This window comes from Bubalus bubalis, chromosome 11 (assembly GCF_019923935.1).
Source record: "Bubalus bubalis isolate 160015118507 breed Murrah chromosome 11, NDDB_SH_1, whole genome shotgun sequence".
NCBI classification, from domain to species: domain Eukaryota; kingdom Metazoa; phylum Chordata; class Mammalia; order Artiodactyla; family Bovidae; genus Bubalus; species Bubalus bubalis.
Genome location: NC_059167.1, coordinates 13,315,003 through 13,334,142, shown reverse-complemented (window position 1 = coordinate 13,334,142; position 19,140 = coordinate 13,315,003). Strand labels below are relative to the sequence as shown.

Genomic DNA, 19,140 nt, shown 5'->3' with positions numbered 1-19,140 from the left:
CCAATTCCTGGAGCCTGCTCAGACTCATATCCATTGAGTCAGTGATACCATCTAACCATCTCATCTTCTGTTGTTTCCTTCTCATACTGCCCTCAGTCTTTACTAACATCAAGGTCTTTTCCAGTGAATCAGTTTTCATCAGATGGCCAAAGTATTGGAGCTTCAGCATCAGTCCTTCAAATAAATATTCCAGACTGATTTCCCTTAGGTTTACTGATTGGATCTCCTTGCAGTCCAAGGGATCCTCAAGAGTCTTCTCCAACACCACAGTTCAAAAGCATCAATTCTTTGGCACTCAGCTTTATGGACCAACTCTCACATCCATACATGACTACTGGAAAAACCATAGCTTTGACTAGACAGACCTTTGTTGGCAAAGTAATGTCTCTGCTTTTAATATGCTGTCTAGGATAGTCATAGCTTTTTTTCCAAGGAGTGAGTGTCTTAATTTCATGGCTGCAGTCAGCATTTGCAGTGATTTTGGAGACCAAGAATATAAAGTCTCTCACTGTTTCCGTTGTTTCCCCATCTATTTGCCATGGAGTGATGGGACCGGATGCCATGATCTTACTTTTTTAAATATTGAGTTTTAAGCCGGCTTCTTTACTCTCCTCTTTCACTTTCATCAAGAGGCTCTTTAGTTCCTCTTCACTTTCTGCCATAAGGGTAGTGTCATCTGCATATCTGAGGTTACTGATATTTTTCCTGGTAATCTTGATTTCAGCTTGTGTTTCATCCAGCCCAGAATTTTGCATGATATACACTACATATAAGTTAAATAAGCAGGGTGACAGTATATAGCCTTGACATACTTCTTTCCCAATTTGGAACCAGCCTGTTGTTCCATGTCTGATTCTAACTGTTGCTTCTTGACCTGCATGCAGGTTTCTCCGGAGGCAGATGAGGTGGTCTGGTATTTCCATCTCTTTAAGAGTTTTCCACATTTTGTTGTGATCCATACAAAGGCTTTGGAATAGTCAATAAAGCAGAAATAGATGTTTTTCTGTTTTTCTGGAATTCTCTTGCTTTTTCTATGATCCAATGGATGTTGGCAATTTGATCTCTGGTTCCTCTGCCTTTTATAAATCCAGCTTGACCATCTGGAAATTCTTAGTTCACGTACTGTTGAAGCCTCACTTGAAGAATTTTGAGCATTACTTCACTAACCTGTGAGATGAGTGAAGTTGTGTGGTAGTTTGAGCATTCTTTGGCATCGCCTTTTCTTTGGAATTGGAATGAGAACTGACCTTTTCCAGTCTTGTGGCCACTGCTGAGCTTTCCAAATTTGCTGGCATATTGAGTGCAGCACTTTCACAGCATCATCTTTTAGGATTTGAAATAGTTCAACTGGAATTCCATCATATCCACTAGCTTTGTTCGTAGTGATGCTTCCTAAGGCCCACTTGATTTTTGCATTCCAAAATGTCTGGCTCAAGGTGAGTGATCACACCATTGCGGTTATGTGGATCATGAAGATCTTTTTTGTATAGTTCTTCTGTGTGTTCCTGCCACCTCTTCTCAATATCTTCTGCTTCTGTTAGGTCCATACCATTTCTGTCCTTTATTGTGCCCATCTTTGCATGAAATGTTCCCTTGGTGTCTCTAATTTTCTTGAAGAGATCTCTAGTCTTTCCCATTCTGTTGTTTTCCTCTATTTCTTTGCATTGATCACTGAGGAAGGCTTTCTAATCTCTCCTTGCTATTCTTTGGAACTCTGCATTCAAATGGGTGTGTCTTTCCTTTTCTCCTTTGCTTTTCACTTCTCTTCTTTTCACAACTATTTGTCAGGCCTCCTCAGACAACCATTTTGCTTTTTGCATTTTTTTCCCCTTGGGGATGGTTTTGATCACTGCCTCTTGTACAGTATCATGGACCTCCATTCATAGTTCTTCAGGCACTCTGTCTATCAGATCTAATCCCTTGAATCTGTTTGTCACTTCTACTGTATAATCATAAGGAATTTGATTTAGGTCATACCTGAATGATCTAGTGGTTTTCCCTACTTTTCTCAAGTTAAGTCTGAATTTGGCAATAAGGAGTTCATGATTTGAACCACAGTCACCTCCCAGTCTTGGTTTTGCTGACTGTATAGAGTGTCTCCATCTTTGGCTGCAAAGAACATAATCAATCTAATTTTGGTGTTGACCATCTGGTGATGTCCATACGTAGAGTTGTCTTTTGTGTTGTTGGAAGGAGGTTTACTATGACCAGTGTGTTCTCTTGCCAAAACTGTTAGTCTTTGTCCTGCTTAATTTTGTGCTGCTGCTGCTGCTAAGTTGCTTCAGTCATGTCCGACTCTGTGTGACCCCATAGACAGCAGCTCACCAGGCTTTGCCGTCCCTGGGATTCTCCAGGCAAGAACACTGGAGTGGGTTGCCATTTCCTTCTCCATTGCATGAAACTGAAAAGTGAAAGTCAAGTCGCTCAGTTGCGTCTGACTCGTAGCGACCCCATGAACTGCAGCCCACCAGGCTCCTCCATCCATGGGATTTTCTAGGTAAGAGTACTGGAGTGGCTTGCCATTGCCTTCTCTGGCTTTATTTTGTACTCAAAGGCTAAACTTTCTTGTTACTCCAGGTACCTTTTGACTTCTTTCTTTTGCATTCCATTCTTGTATGATTAAAAAGACATCTGTTTGATGTTATTTCTAGAGGGTCTGATAGATCATCATAGAACTTCAACTTCAGCTTCTTTGACATTAGTGGTTGGGGCACAGACTTGGATAACTGTGATGTTGAATGGTTTGCCTTGGAAACGAACAGGGATCATTCTGTCATTTTTGAGATTGCCCCCAAGTACTGCATTTTGGACTCTTTTGTTGGCTATGATGGCTACTCCATTTTTTCTATAGGATTTTCCACAGTAGTAGATATAATGGTCATCTGACGTAAATTCACCCGTTCCAGTCCATTTTAATTCACTGATTTCTGAAATGTCAATGTTCACTCTTGCCGTCTCCTATTTGACTACTACTCATTTACCTTGATTCATAGACCTAACATTCCAGGTTCCTATGTAATACTGTTTTTTACAGCATTGGACTTTACTTCCATCATCAGTCACACCCACAACTGGGCATTGTTTTTGCTTTGGCTCTGTCTCTTCATTCTTTCTGAAGTTATTTCTCCACTGATCTCCTGTAGCATATTCGGCACCTACCAACCAGGGGAGCTCCTCTTTCAGTAGTCTATCTTTTTGCCTTTTCATATTGTTCATGGGGTTTTAAAGGTAAGAATACTGAAGTGGTTTGTCAATCCCTTCTCCAGGGGACCATATTTTGTCAGAACTCTCCACCATGACACATCCATCTTGGGTGGCCCCACACAGCATGGCTCATAGTTTCACTGAGTTAGACAAGGCTGTGGTCCATGTGATCAGTTTGGTTAGTTTTCTGTGATTATGGTTTTCATTCTGTCTACCCTCTGATACATAAGGATAAAAGTCCTAAGCACATCTTATTTGATAATTCAAAATCAAAACACTTTAAAAAGGATTCAAAATTATACAAACATACTTATACATGGTCAAAGAATAAAAGATAGTGTGCAGAAGAAAAACATCCACAAAATTGTCAGAATTATGGAGGCATCGTGTCAGAAAGTATTCCTTAAGAAAGTAGCATCTAAACTGAGACCAGAAGGACAAGGAGTGTGTACTGGATGTAGATGAGAGCAAGAAAAGTGTTTAGTAGGGAACAAATGGCTCAGATGGTTAAGAATCCACCTGCAATGCAGGAGATCTGGGTTGGATCCCTGGATTCTTAAGGTCCCCTGGAGAAGGGAATGGCAACCCACTCCAGTATTCTTGCCTGGAGAATCCCAGGAACAGAGGAGCCTGGAGGGCTACAGTCCATGGGGTTGCAAAGAGTCAGATGCTACTGAGTGACTAACACACAGACAGACAGACAGACAGACAGACAGACACAGGGGAGAGAAGAGGATCATTAAAAGAATCAAAGAGCTTTAAGTCATCTGGATTAGAGAATGAAAGGATGCAGGGAAAGAAAGGGAAACAAGTGGGGAGACAGACAGGGTCAGATCATCCTTGTCTACATTGAGGGTTATTAAGCAAGGGAATGCCTGATCAGATTTAATGGTTTTGGAAAATTCACTGTGGAACTATGGAGAACATGAGGGGAAAGAGCAGGGGATTCTATTAGAAGGCCATTGCAGAAATCCAGAGGGGAAATGGTGGTGGACAGAGCCTGGCACTGCTGGAGTAGGCGAGGGGCTGGTTTGAGAGATCCTTAGGACTTGACAGCTGGACAAGCTGCAAGTCCAAACAGCAGCTTTTATAAGCCCGAGGTTGGACGTGTCACTCTTTGGCACTCTGCCTCTGTCATCCCAGGCTGTGTGACATCTCCCATTAGGAGGTGTTTCCACTTTGTCTCTCTTTGCTCCTTGGGGCTAGTTGTCAACCAAGGTGCTCACTGCCACATCTTTTCCTAGTTCTCCCATTAGGAGGTGTTTCCACTTTGTCTCTCTTTGCTCCTTGGGGCTAGTTGTCAACCAAGGTGCTCACTGCCACATCTTTTCCTAGTTCGGTTATCAGGCAGGGCTTTCCGTTTAGATGAAAGTCTGAATTTACAGAAAATACTACACCACATTAATGCGTTCGAATTGTGGTGCTGGAGAAGACTCTCAAGAGTCCCTTGGACTGCAAGGAGATGAAATCAGTCAATGCTAAAGGAAATCAATCCTGAATATTCATTGGAAGGACTGATGCTAAAGCTCAAGCTCTAATACTTTGGCCACCTGATGCGAAGAGCCATCTTATTGGAAAAGACCCTGGTGCTGGGAAACATTGAAGGCAGTAGAAGAAGGGGGTGGCAGAGGATGAGATGGTTGGATAGCGTCACTGATTCAGTAGAACCTGAGCAAACATCCGGCGATAGTGGAGGACAGGGCAGTCTGGTGTGCTGCAGTCCATGGGGTCACAGAGAGTCAGACACTACTTAGTGACTGAACAACAGCAACTATACTGGATACTACTTTGCCTTGTAAGGGAGTCCACTGGGGTTTCTTGCCATCATGCCCTCCCCAAGGTGCTGCTACACTTTTGCATGGCCATGCCATGGTCTTGCAGTGGGCAGGTTGGCAGGGGTTGGGGTAGGGAGGTGAAGATGCCAACCATGGAGCTTCTTAATTGAATATCACTGGGCTACAAGGTGCTCTCCTGTCCCTTTCTTATTGGTAGGAGATCCTCAGAAGAACATCAGTTCAGGCCCCTGCCAGTTTTCAGTAGTACCCCAGTACTGCTGGAAAACATGGTGTACTATTGTGTTCCTAGGCTTACGTACCATTTAGGATTCTCTACATTCTACCAGGTATAATACCGCATTTAATCTTGATAATTGCTCTGGGGCTGGAGGGAAAGGGGAACAGTTCTGGAACAGCTATTGAGTCTCCTGCCTTTGGAAATAAATACAATGGGACTCAGAGAGGTTACTCAGCTGTCAGTGGGAAAGGTGTGGAAACTGCAAATAAATAGACAAGTAATTTCAGGGCCACAGAGTAGCTAGAGAGCTCATTTTCAAAGAGCTTTTGAGAGAAGTCTTTGTCTTGCCAGTTCCCAGCTGGGATTCTCTTGTCTGTGTCTCCAGAAATCTGCATTCTGGTTATTCACTGTCTGTCCCAGTCTTGGTTCTGTACCCTTCTGACAGAAGAGTTCCTCTTCATAGGATGCTGCATTCTTTTAAAAGGCCCTTTTCTTTTTATCCTTCAGCCTCCTGTAGAGATATTTGAGTTCTTTTTCCATTTATTGTTCAATGGAGCCCAGCCTCAGTCTGTCCCTGTGGGATCCCCTATTGTTCTACGTTAATAATTAACCTTTACAAGAGCTCTGGTCATAGGCGTTTAGCCCAAATGCAAAGAAAGCTGCAGTTAGGTTATGACAGAGAGCTCTCACAGGTTGTTGCATGGGGATTAGAAAGGAGAAGCTGCTAGCCATTAAACATTTTTCATTTCTTTTCTCACTCACTTGAGTGATTGCCTAAGAATCTTGCAGTTTTGTTTTTTCTTTTTTTCCTTTTGCACATGGTCAGTCCACTAGAATTAAGAAATTTAGCTTTTGAACTGGGAAGTTGAACATGCATGATTTCCAGCATGTTATTAAAGATGAGCTCATGGGTGCTGGTAGTACAACCCTGTGCTGAATGTCCATAGGTGTCGAAGCACATGGACTCTGGAGCTAACTCCCTGGGTTCAAGTCCTACTCGGGCACTTAACTGGCTGTGTGACCATGGGCTGGTTCCTTAACTACTGTCCATGTCTGTTTCTGCATCTGTAAAATGGGAGAATGATGGTAGACACCTCAAGTGGGTGTTGTCAGGATCTGATGGGGTGCTAGACTTCAGATCCTGAGTACAGTGCCTGGTAGGAGGTGCTCAGTAAATATTAGTATTGTTATTGTTCTCAGTGTGACTATGATTTTACCCATGATGAAGGTCATATGGTAGGAGAGACCTTTTCAATTCTTTGTTGTTAATCAATATGAAAAGGCATACATCTTTGCTTGATTCTCTCCTCATGTTGGGAGAGAGAAGAGAAGCAATTCTACAGGTAGATGTTTGGGATTAAATGATATATACTGGAATGACTCACTCAATTAACTTTTTATCACTGAGATGAGGTGTAAGAGTTTAGCACTTAAGTCTTGTTATTTTACTGAAATTGGAGATAAGACAACTTTCTCAGGGCTGCAGAAAGGACCAAGTGAGTTAACAGTCAACCTCAAAACAGCTGAGATGTTTGTCCCCATACTCTGTGAACATTCTAAGTGCTTCCCATATAGTAACTCATTCCATCCTTAAGAAACAGTCTATTCCTATATTCCCATTGTCAAAGGAGGGAAGCAAACCGGAGGACATTAAATAACTTTGAAGTTCACACAGCTTGGAAGTAGTGGATGTGGGATTGGAACCTAAATCGAGGTCCTGACTTAGAATCTGAATAAGACAATGTGAAGGACATAGCAAAGTGGTCTACATAATCAGTACTCAGATGCTAGCCCCTTTGCCTGCTGTTTCCCCCTGTTTATTGTTTCAGTATGGATGTGACATTGCCTAGAGATCAAAGGACCAAGACCTATCTGAGGGCACTGCATCAAAATTCAGTTTTAACAGCAATAAAACCTCTTTGAAATTCTAATTTTGGAACAAGATTAATCCCTACTTTTACATAGGTTATATGAGGTTTAGAAAGTCATAATTTTTAAAAATGTTTTAGGGTGTTTCATTCTCTTACTTTGTGTGTATAGAGGATACATGCAATGTGGAGAAAAATATAGGTCTTCCCTTCCAACGCTTAACACTCAGTCATCTTAAAACAAACCGTACAGCAAGATATAGTGAAAAGTAAGTCTCTCTCCACTCCTGAATATTAATTCTACAAATCCTCTCCCTAGTGACCATTTTATAGTCTCTTATGTGTTTCCTTCCAAAAATGTTTAATGCATTTGCAAACGTATATACATAAAATGCACACTTCCTAACACACACACACTCACTTTGCATAATGATAGCGTAATGCACATGGTTCTGTTCCTTGCTGATTCACTTAAGAATATTACTCAGAAAATCCACGTCAAAACTGGGAGCGCTACTTTGTTTTTGAGGGCTGCCTCATATTCCGGTTATAAGGGTGTGCAGTCTGTCACTGATGGGCATTTAGGTTGTTTCTGGCCTTTTACTGAGGACACTTCAGTAAATATCTCTGGAAGTATTTGTGTCTGTGCAACTCAGTCTCTCTTGATTTCTGCTTGCATTGTGTAACTTTCTGATGCTGCAAAAAATCAGCCAGAAGGAAACAGACAAAAGGAACACAGTGGAGACACAGGGGCTTCTTCAGGGCTTGTGTGCACCTCAGAGGTTTGTGCAGCTGCTTTTCAAGTGCTGTGGCTCATGTTTCTCATATTATTTCAGACTCTTGTGTCCTGAAGCTTCTTCTTGGGCCTTTTTCCTGAGTTCCCAGTGAGCGATGGATGGTTGCAGCTTGCAAGATTGATTCATATGGCACTTGTTTGACTTTTGACAGGTTGTTTATAAGAATAATGACATCCGTCTGGAGCTGTCTCGCTTGGCCAGGATTGGGGACACCAAGATGAAGATCTACGGTGAGGTAGTATTCAAGTGTGAGAATGTGGCCACACTGGACCCCATCAACTTTGAGACCCCAGAGGCTTACATCAGCTTGCCCAAGTGGAATACCAAACGCATGGGCTCTATCTCCTTTGACTTTCGCACCACTGAGCCCAACGGCCTGATCCTCTTCACTCACGGCAAGCCCCAAGAGAGAAAGGATGCCCGGAGCCAGAAGAACACCAAGGTGGACTTCTTTGCTGTGGAACTCCTCGATGGCAACCTGTACCTGCTGCTTGACATGGGCTCAGGCACCATTAAAGTGAAAGCCACGCAGAAGAAAGCCAACGATGGGGAATGGTACCACGTGGATATTCAGCGAGACGGCAGATCAGGTAGGAAGAGGCAGGGTGTATGCAGACTTCCCTTTCCTTATAGGTTTTTGTTTTTTTTTTTAATGTTTGCACTTGCTGATTCTTCTGCTATTCTTCTTAATGCTTGTTGTAAGATGATGTTACTGAACAAGACACCTGTCTTATCAAAGGCTGACATCCCTCTCCTCATCTCCCTTGTCACTCATTGCACAATGGTTTCAGTGATAGCTCTGAGACCCTGGGACTGAGGATGGTTTTACAAGGAGCATTTGCACTGCTACCAAAGTGACTGTCATGTCACTGGTGTGATGGGGTTTTTTTTCCCTTCTCTTCTTATTCTCCTTTTTCTTATCACCATAGAAACCAATTGTGACATCACAGATGCTGCACTATGTGATTACTCTTGTAGAATAAGCCGCACTGTGCAAGGGTTTATGCAACGATACACCCTTCAATAATTGTCAAGAGTCATATTGCAGGGGGAAATTATGACAAGAAAGGAAAAGACAAATTGATTTTTCCTGAAGTCATGTTCAATTTAAAGCCTTCCTTTGGTGTGAAAGCCTATATATTTCACTGTTTGCTCAGACCTCACTAACTCTCCCTTCCTCTTCATAACCTTCTGCATTTGCTTCAAATGGCTTTGTTTCTGCAGCCATGGATCAAACAAGCTAGCCCCAGGCAGTACATAGCCACCCTGGAATAGTAACAAAGGATGGGAGTGGGGAAACACAAATAGAGAAGCTGAGGCTTTGCAATGCCTGAACAGTCTGCCTGCTTTCTGTGGACATGTGGCGATGAAGGTCACATCCTGTGCCATTAGAAAGGACATTTCACCCTGAGTAATAATTAGAGCATTTGAATTTCACATTTATTTCTGGATTCTCCATTTAGGTAGTATCATACTCAAGAAATGTCTCGGCTCTGTTTGCCATATTTTGAAGGTTTTACTCTCCTGGTGAACACAAAAATGCCTTCCTTTTGGACATTTCTTTTCTGGGTACATTTGGCCAACAATAGAAAGCAGTAGGTTCCCCGCTGTAGCCAGGGATGGCTGGGCATGCGCGGATGGCTCTTCCGCATCCTCCCAGAGCTGGAGGGATGGCGGAGATGAGCAGTGTTGCCCTTAGGAGGAGCCGCTTAGGTTCCGTGCAAAGGGCAGATGGGTGGCAGATTGCAGATCTGGATGGTTTATTGCCCAGCAGGCTGCCTTATTGATTGCCTGAAATTTGATCAGAACCAAGAGACTTCAAATGAAGCGTGCTTGTTGGGAAAGAATGAGCATTTTGTTCTTTTTAAGCAGAAAACACACAAACTTAATTTCTTCTGAGGCCAAATCTTTCAAAGTTTATCCGTAAATATGTCGGCTGGGGTGGAGCGAGAAAGCTATCTGAGAATTATAAAGGAAACACTCCTGCTAGTTTTTTTAAAATTTTTATTTATTTTAATTGGAGGCTAATTACTTTACAATATTGTATTGGTTTTGCCATACATCAAAATGAATCCACCACAGGTGTACACGTGTTCCCCATCCTGAACCCCCCTCCCTCCTCCCTCCCTGTACCATCCCTCTGGGTCATCCCAGTGCACCAGCCCTAAGCATCCAGTATCATGCTTTGAACTTGGACTGGCAGTTCATTTCATATATGATATTATACCTGTTTCACTGCCATTCTCCCAAATCATCCCACCCTCTCCCTCTCCCACAGAGTTTTTAAGACCATGCACATTGGGTCTTTGGACTGGTCATGGTTGATGGCTTTCATGATTGACTAACCTAGACCTTGGCACAGCTTAAATGTCACCTATCTGAGTCACAGGCAGGCTAGAACATGTAAAATTGCCACATATCTCTTTCTGTCTATTCTCAACACTAATTGCTTTTTCAAGTAGGGTGTTATTTTGTCTGGTTAGAACCATCAGACCCATTTTTGACAAACAAGTTTTGATTACAAAACACTTTAATTTTATACTTCGATGCTATGGCATTGGTTATAATACTTTGACATACTGATAAATCTGATCAAGACCTATAAAAATTTACTGAGTAAACGAGGTGGCAACAGAAGATGAGATGGCTGGATGGCATCACCGACTCGATGGACATGAATTTGAGCAAACTCCAGGAGATAGTGAAGAACAGGAAGCCTGGTGTGCTGTAGTCCATGGGGTGGCAAAGAGTGGACATGACTTAGCTACTGAATACAACACACACTGATAAATTTGATTAAACCCCATAAAAATTTACTGAGTAAGCAAGGTGGTGATAGAGGATGAGATGGTTGCATGGAATCACCAACTTAACAGACATGAGCTTGAGCAAACTCTGGGATATAGTGAAGGACAGAGAAGCCTGGCATGCTGCTGTCCATGGGGTTGCAAGGAGTCGGACATGACTTAGCAACTAAACAACAAAAAAATAATTTTTATATATAAGCAGCATAACAACATTTTAATATGTTTTTAAATGTATATTTATTTTTATTCAGAAATACTTTCATAATCACTGTTAATTAGAAGTTTAAAAATTCAAAAGGGACACAAAATAATTAGTCTTAGAGACACAAAAATGGGTCTTAGATGTTATGTCAAACTTACAAGTTTTAAAAGTGACATTTATACAGGGTAATTTAGCTCTCATAAGTAATTTTTTATAATCAAATTATTTCAGTAAGAACACAAATTGCCATATTGCTTTTTAGATTTTTTTTTTGTTTTACAATATGTTCTTGTCAATAGATTATTTAAAAATATTTAAACCTGATAGAAACTCATTTTTTAAACAACGTACCTTGGAAGAAATACATTATCAGAGACACTCCTGTCCTTTACATGCTGTGGAGATGGGAAATACTACAAATGAAAAGGAAAAAAAAAAGGCTCTTAATGTACTTCCTGGGGAGCACTTTCTGAATATTTACACTTGGGTCTATTGTTCTTTAAACAAGTTTAGATTTGAAGAAATTTCAGAGACAGCTTTTTTAAGAAATGAAGAACTTCATTTCTTCCTGAGAGTATTTTCCAGTATGTTGTTCTTATCAGTTCAGTTTAGTCGCTCAGTCATGTTCAACTCTTTGCAACCCCATGGATTGCAGCATGTCAGGCTTCCCTGTCCATCACCAATTCCTGGAGCTTACTCAAACTCATGTCCATTGAGTCAGTGATGCCATCCAACCATCTCATCCTCTGCCATCCCCTTCTCCTCCCGCCTTCAATCTTTCCTAGCATCAAGGTCTTTTCCAATGAGTCAGTTCTTTGCATCAGGTGGTCAGCATATTGAATCTTTAACATCAGTCCTTCCAATGAATATTTAGGGTTGATTTCCTTTAGGATTGACTGGTTTGATCTCCTTGCAGTCCAAGGGACTGTCAAGAGTCTTCTCCAACACCACAGTTCAAAAGCATTAATTCTTCGGTGCTCAACTTTCTTTATGGTCCAACTCTCATATCCATATATGACTGCTGGAAAAACTGTAGCTTTGACTGGACAAAACTTTGTTGGCAAAGTACTGTCTCTGCTTTTTAATATGCTGTCTAGATTGGTCATAACTTTCATTCCAAGGAGCAAGCGTCTTTTAGTTTCATGGCTGCAGTCACCATCTGCAGTGATTTTGGAGCCCCCCAAAAATAAATTTTCTCACTGTTTCCATTGTTTCCCCATCTATTTGCCATGAAGTGATGGGACCAGATGCCATGATCTTAGTTTCCTGAGTGTTGAGCTTTAAGCCAACTTTTTCACTCTCCTCTTTCATTTTCATCAAGAGGCTCTATAGTTCTTATTCACTTTCTGCCATAAGGATGGTGTCATCTGCATATCTGAGGTTGTTGCTATTTCTCCCAGCAATCTTGATTCCAGCTTGTGCTTCCTCCAGCCCAGCGTTTCTCATGATGTACTCTGCATATAAGTTAAATAAGCAGGGTGAGAATATACAGCCTTGATGTACTCCTTTTCCTATTTGGAACCAGTCTATTGTTCCATGTCCAGTTCTATCTGTTGCTTTTTGAACTGCATGCAGATCTTTCAAGAGGCAGGTCAGGTGGTCTGGTATTCCCATCTCTTTCAGAATTTCCCACAGTTTGTTGTTGATCTCATCTGATCTCCCAGGCCCTGCATGCTGTCCTCTGTCATAGCCGAGGGAATTGAGACGCAGATGAGGGAATGCTGGCTGATGGATGGCCCTGTTATCCTGGTACTAATAAAGGACTTCGAGAAGACTAAATTTTTGAAAGTTTTGGCATGAGGTTCAGATATCAGTTTGATTTTTCAGTTAGGAAATTGATCTGTAACTGGGTTCAGGGACTGGTGCAGGGTTAGAAAGCCATTTAAGACTGGAAACCCGGTTCCCAAGTTCCCAGGTCAGGCTCAGGGTTCCATCTGTGATCTCGTGTGCCCAGTCCCGCTCTGATCTCATCTCGTGTTGACTTCCTCTGGCAATCTCTACTCTAGCCATACTCCTGCCTACCCCAGGGCCTTTGTAAGTGCCATTCCCAGTGTCAGACACATTCCTCTTCCCTCTGGACTTGGCATGGCATGTCTGGATCCTTCTCAGCATTCTGGTTTCAGCTTACCTGTCACCTGCTTAGAGAAGCCTTTACCAACCGTCCACTTGAAAGCAGAACCCGTCTGCTGGGGCTGCTGCACCCATTTAACTGCCTTCCTCCCACTTGCCATTTGTCCGTCTCTTTTGTTTATTTAGTGATTTATTTATTTTCTCTTCCTCTGCTCTGGAACATCAGCTTCATGAGAGCAGGGGCATGGCTGTCAAATTTGTGTCTGTGCTTAGAACTATACTAGAGATAAAACAGGTTCCAATACATAGTTGTTAAGTGAACACATGAAGAAAGATGTTCCAGTTAAAATTTATCAAAAGCAATGAGTGTTGAAAATACATACTGGCTGGACTGGTACCTAAGACAAGTATAGAGGATATCAGCGCATGGAGAGAGAGGATAGACAGACAGAAGAGCAGGTTCCATCCTTCTGGCAATGGTGAGCCAGAGGTGAACACTCAGGCGGGACTTACAGACTCTGTCCTAGGTACAGAGTAAAAAGCACCTTACATATATCAGCTCATCCGCCTGCAGTCCATAGGGTTGCAAAGGTGGACGTGACTGAAGCGACTTAGCATGCATGCACACAGCCATCACGCCAACCTGTGAGGTAGGACAGTTCCTTTCCCCTTTTACAGATGAGGAAATTGAGGACCAGAAAAGTGAAATCACGTCTTCAGGGTTGTCTAGCTAGTAGGTGGCAGAGATAGGATTTAAACACAGGAAGGGATGGTGCTGCTGTCAACCCATATGGCATGCAACCCTTCAGCCAAGACTTTTAGGTAGGAAAAAAAAAAATTTATTTTCGGCACTGGCCACTGGGATTTTCCTGGGTCTTGCTCTGGGCTTGGCTGTCTTAGCTTCAGGGACCAGAACCAAATGGCCTGTGTTGTCCTTTTTTACCATTTTGTGGCCTTCCATTCCCGGCTCACATGGTTCTCTCCTGGCCGGGCCACGCTAGTCTCCCATCTCACCCTCTAGGTTCCTTTCATTCGGTTCATCAACTGGGAGGCTCACCTGGGATGCCAGGAGGGCTGTGAGCTCACTCTTTGTATCCATCCTCCCATCCCAGGTACCATATCAGTGAACAGCAGGCGCACCCCGTTCACCGCCAGCGGGGAGAGCGAGATCCTCGACCTGGAGGGGGACATGTACCTGGGCGGGCTGCCGGAGAACCGCGCTGGCCTCATCCTCCCCACCGAGCTCTGGACCGCCATGCTCAACTATGGCTACGTGGGCTGCATCCGCGACCTGTTCATCGACGGGCGCAGCAAGAACATCCGGCAGCTGGCGGAAATGCAGAACGCCGCGGGCGTCAAGTCCTCCTGCTCGCGGATGAGCGCCAAGCAGTGTGACAGCTACCCCTGCAAGAACAACGCCGTGTGCAAGGATGGCTGGAACCGCTTCATCTGCGACTGCACGGGCACTGGCTACTGGGGACGGACCTGCGAGCGGGGTGAGTAGTGTGGTGATGCGCTGGGTGAGAGTGGGGAGACGTACCTGGGCTCCCTTTGCTATCGCGGACACTTCCTTTGGACCTCCCTGTGCTTGCGTGCTTCTGGGGGAGAATTTTCTTGGGTTCACTGCTTTCCAGATGACACCTTTTCTAGGTCTGGATGTTTGTTTTGATTTAGCTAGGATTGGATCGTAGAGAGGGAAACTAGCATAAATTGGAGCTAGGTCATGATGCTTTTTTGATGGAGTGTTTGACATCTTCTCTTTGAGAAGGCCAATACTTTTTATTTGGGGATTCTGGGTGGGCTCACCAACAGGCTATTTCATTTGTTCCTTGAACTCATGCTTTTTGGGTGCTTTCTCTGAGCTAGCTCTCAGATTAAGCTTTAGAAATACACTGTAGAATACAATAGCCCCAGCCCTGTTCTTTGTAACTTGCTGCCTAGTGGAATAGTTAGCTGTTAAATAATCACTTACATGTTGAGTTTTATGAGGCAATGGTGTGTTGGTTAAGAACATGAATTCTGGGGCAAGACTGGATGAGAAATGTGGCCTTTGTAGAGTGATATGAACTCAAGATAATATCTTTGAGACTTGATTTCCTCTTCTTTAAAATGGAGATAATCAGGTTCCTTCCCTCATAGCTCAGTTGGTAAAGAATCCACCTGCAATGCTGGAGACCCCCAGTTTGATTCCTGGGTCGGGAAGATCCCCTGCAGAAAGGATAGGCTACCCACTCCAGTATTCTTGGGCTTTCCTTGTGGCTCAGCTGGTAAAGAATCCGCCTGCAATGTGGGAGACCTGGGTTTGACCCCTGGGTTGGGAAGATCTCCTAGGGAAGGGAAAGGATACCCCCTCCAGTATTCTGGCCAGGAGAATTCTATGGACTGTATAGTCCATGAAGTCTCAAAGAGTCGGACATGACTGAGTGACATTCACTTTCACTTTTTTTACCAGCTAAGTGAAGTGAAGTGAAAGTTGCTCAGTCATGTCTGACTCCTTGTAACCCCATGAACTATACAGTCCATGAATTCTCCAAGCCAGAATACTGGAGTGGGTTGCCCATTCCCCTTCTCCAGGGGATCTTCCCAACCCAGGGATCAAACCCAGGTCTCCAGCATTGCAGGCGTATTCTTTACCAGCTGAGCCACAAGGGAAGCGTCCTACCTACTATTAATCATAGTTAAATGAGTCAATAGATTCCTGCACTATGGAAAGTGTATAGTCAATGTCAATGATTGTTATGGTTATAATGATTGTCATCGATGACATTAACGGGAAAGTACAGAAAAGCTTGGGATTCCTTTTCCGGGAGATCGAACATACTATAGAGATTCATAGAAAGCTTCTGTAAGAAAGAAATATGTAAGTTGAGACTTGAAATATGAGTAGTAGCTAGCTTGGCAACAAGGTGGGAGAAAACCGTGTGTCTTAGATTGGAAGGACGTTGTGTGCCAAGAGGTAAGAGACCATGGCACAGTTGAGGAACCAAACAAAGTCGATAACTAAATGGAGTGGGGAGTGATGGTGGGGGGAAGGGTGTGAGAGGTGGCTGAAATGTTGGGGAACAAAGAGTGGGGGCTGACCCTTTAGAAGAGACCATCTACCACTTTAACTTCTTACATTTGCACTGAATTTACAGTTTGGGTAAAAGGCAGAGATAAAGGTAAGCAAAGAGATAACATCAAGGTACAGAGATGCCAGTCTATAAGCCATGTCCAGATTGCAGCTTGGTTAGTTGTTTTACATGCCAAGGACACACAATTCAGCTGACTGTCTATGAATTGTCTACCATGATTTTATATGAAAGGATACTTTAGACAGTTAACAAATTTTTGCCAATGGCATAGCTCTCTAGAGCTTCGAGAATACTGTGTCTGGAGTAGACATAATATCATTTACTTAGCTGAGGAGTTGAGACATCTATACAGGAAGCATAGATGTTTGCTTCTTGTATAGATGATGCAGGACAGCAGCATGGGCTGGACTATTAGGAGAACATGGAAAATTCAAAGAAGACTTTCTTGATTAGAGACATACAGGGCCTCATCTATTAAGTGTACCAGTGGCCAGACTTGTTCAAGTTTCAGAAGTCTGGTGATGAGAAGGGATCCTGGAACAGGCTTGGGTAATCAGGCAAGGGTTTTCAAGGACTCATTTTTTGAGCTCAACCATATAGCTAGCTAAAGTGCGTTTCAAGAGAACTGCAAACCTTCACTACCGCTGGACCAAAAAAAAGGACACAGGATATTGGAATAAAGGAAAAGGAGCTTTCTTGGGGCTCATGGAAGTTAAATTCAGATTCAGTGAATTTTCAGAGCAGCGACTGCAGAACATGAGCTGAGATGAGGAGGTGGCCATCTGGAACAGAAGTGGGCCTCATTTGGCTGGCCAGTCTGTCGAGCTCCTGAATGCTTTCCAAATCTCTTTTTGGGTAGACAATCTCAGTTGCTGGTCTGGGGAGACAGAAAGGTCATTTGACCAGTGTAATACATGAGACCATTTGGATAGAAGTCAGGATATTGTGGATGGTCCACCATCAAGGAAGGTAGTGTAAGACATCTACCTTAAGTGTAAGATGTCCCATCAGACATCTCTTTCCAACTAAAGGGCCTTGTGATTACTGAAGACAAGCAGCAGTGACTGGAGACAGCTGTGCAAGGTGTCCCCGGGATCACCTTTCCATGGGCAAATCAGTGGAGGTTGGTCCAAGGTTTTGCCAAATACAATGAAAGTCATTGCACCTTTTATGTTGTCACTTTCGACTAGTCATTAAACGGCAGCTGATTGGGGATATATGAGGGACAATTATTCCTGGTACATTGCAGCCAAAAATCATCCATTGTGGCCAAATGAGAAGGCGCTAGCAAATTAAAGACATTTGATCTATACGTCGCTCAAACCCCAGACGGGTCCACTGATTGTTTTGTTCCCCAACTAATTGTTTTCTGGTCCTGTATTGTTCCCTACACCGTGTTCAGAATGAGTCAGTGGAGTGTAAAAATGATGGGACTCTACTTTGCTGGCAAAGAAAATAGTTTCCCTGTGACATTGTTTTTCTTTATTGAAACTGATTCATCAGCAGGGATGCTTTTGAGTCTCTTTTGTTCATTTTTACATACATGCAGCAGACATCTGTTGAAACCCGAATTTGTTCCAGGCACTGTGTTAGAGGCTGGGAATGAAAGGGAAAAAGAAACTGAGAGCCCCTGATTTTGATCATGGGGTGCATAGTCTTTGGGGAGAGGGAAAGGTGGGGAGTGTGCTAATGTGTGACAGATATTAGGCCTGATGTCTTAGGGGATCAGGAGGGCAGACACATGGTAGAGGCCACACCTATATGGGTGAGTGGTTGGGAAAGGGGGATCTGAGGTTACTTGGATTTTTTTAATCTCCTCTTAATAACAAAACTATGGCCCCTCTCTGTCTCTGACCCTCAAGATCCGTTACATGCACTTCTGAAGAGTGGTAAAGGGTGAGTGTTAACATTCCTTATGCAAGACCGTCATCCTCTTTGGCAAGGAGTGCTGCCCCACCCACCATAACACCATCAGTGTGTTCATTCAATTTACAGTTCTCTAATTTTTTTTTTTCTAGAAGCAGTACTAAGCCTGAAAATAATTTGTACCAAATTTGAGACAACGAAGACAATCCATAATGCAGTGTGTTCCATCTAACCCTATATTTGGGCTTCATAGTAGTGTCAGTCCCTTGGTGCTGTTGGCCACACAACAGAAATGGTGGTTGAAAGAGCCACTTGTCTATATAAAATGTAGAAAGCATGGGCAAGATGCTGAAAACCAGTATTCACAGAAAAAGCAGAGTTAAGGATGGCTCTGGGAAGACGCCAAATGGCCAGGAACCCAAGCAAAGTGAGCAAGCACACACATCTTGGATACAACTCGCAGGTTAAAGTTGTCAACCAGAGACAAGGGAATAAGAACAAGGGAACTAGGAACTATATGAGTACATGGAAGTGTTAGTCACACAGTCATGTCCAACTCTTTGTGACCCCATGGACTGTAACCCGCCAGGCTCCTCTGTCCATGGAATTCTTCAGACAGGAATACTGGAGTGGGCAGCCATTCCTTTCTTGAGGGGATCTTCCCAGACTCTCCAGGAGATCCATCCTGGGTCTCCTGCATTGCAGGCAGATTCTTTACCATCTGAGTCACTAGGGAAGCCCATAAGTCTAAAGTTCATTTGCATGAGTATCTTCCTCTGGTAGTAAAAATGGATGACTCTTGCTTATACCCTTGCAAGAGTGCTTCTACTACATATGAGGATCAGCAACTCTAAATTTTGACATATAACAATTGGCTTCATGTTGCATTTAGATTTTTTTTTTTTTCACCATGATCTGATACTATTCTAAGGAGATGTAGATAGATTGACCCATCCCAGTTGTTCACCTGTGGCTGTTCTGGTTTGTTCTTTGTTAATCATAGTGTTGTGGGAGACCTGTCCATGATTTAAAAAGCTAAGGCCTGCTGTAGCTATATAATGCCTATTTGTTTGATTGAAGCACATCTGCTGGAAGACTGCTTGCCATTTTAAAAGTCCTACTGTACAGAGGAAACATTCTATCTTATCTATTGTAGGATGATCAGTTGACGTGGGACAACATAGGCATCTTCTCCTTGTCACTGTAGCCAAACTGTAGTTTAATTAGTGGGGACCAAGT

General features: G+C 43.1%; 1 protein-coding gene across 5 annotated transcripts in view; it reads left to right on the top strand.

Annotated features, from left to right (window-relative positions):
- NRXN3 (neurexin 3) overlaps positions 1-19,140 on the top strand; it is a 1,822,863-nt gene that overhangs the window by 569,812 nt on the left and 1,233,911 nt on the right. For all 5 annotated transcript variants that reach the window (XM_044924683.2, XM_044924680.2, XM_045162012.1 and 2 more), the window contains 2 exons: positions 8,034-8,472; positions 14,074-14,457. In XM_044924683.2, coding sequence (XP_044780618.2) covers positions 8,034-8,472; positions 14,074-14,457 — 823 coding nt within the window. The remainder of the gene's footprint in view (positions 1-8,033; positions 8,473-14,073; positions 14,458-19,140) is intronic.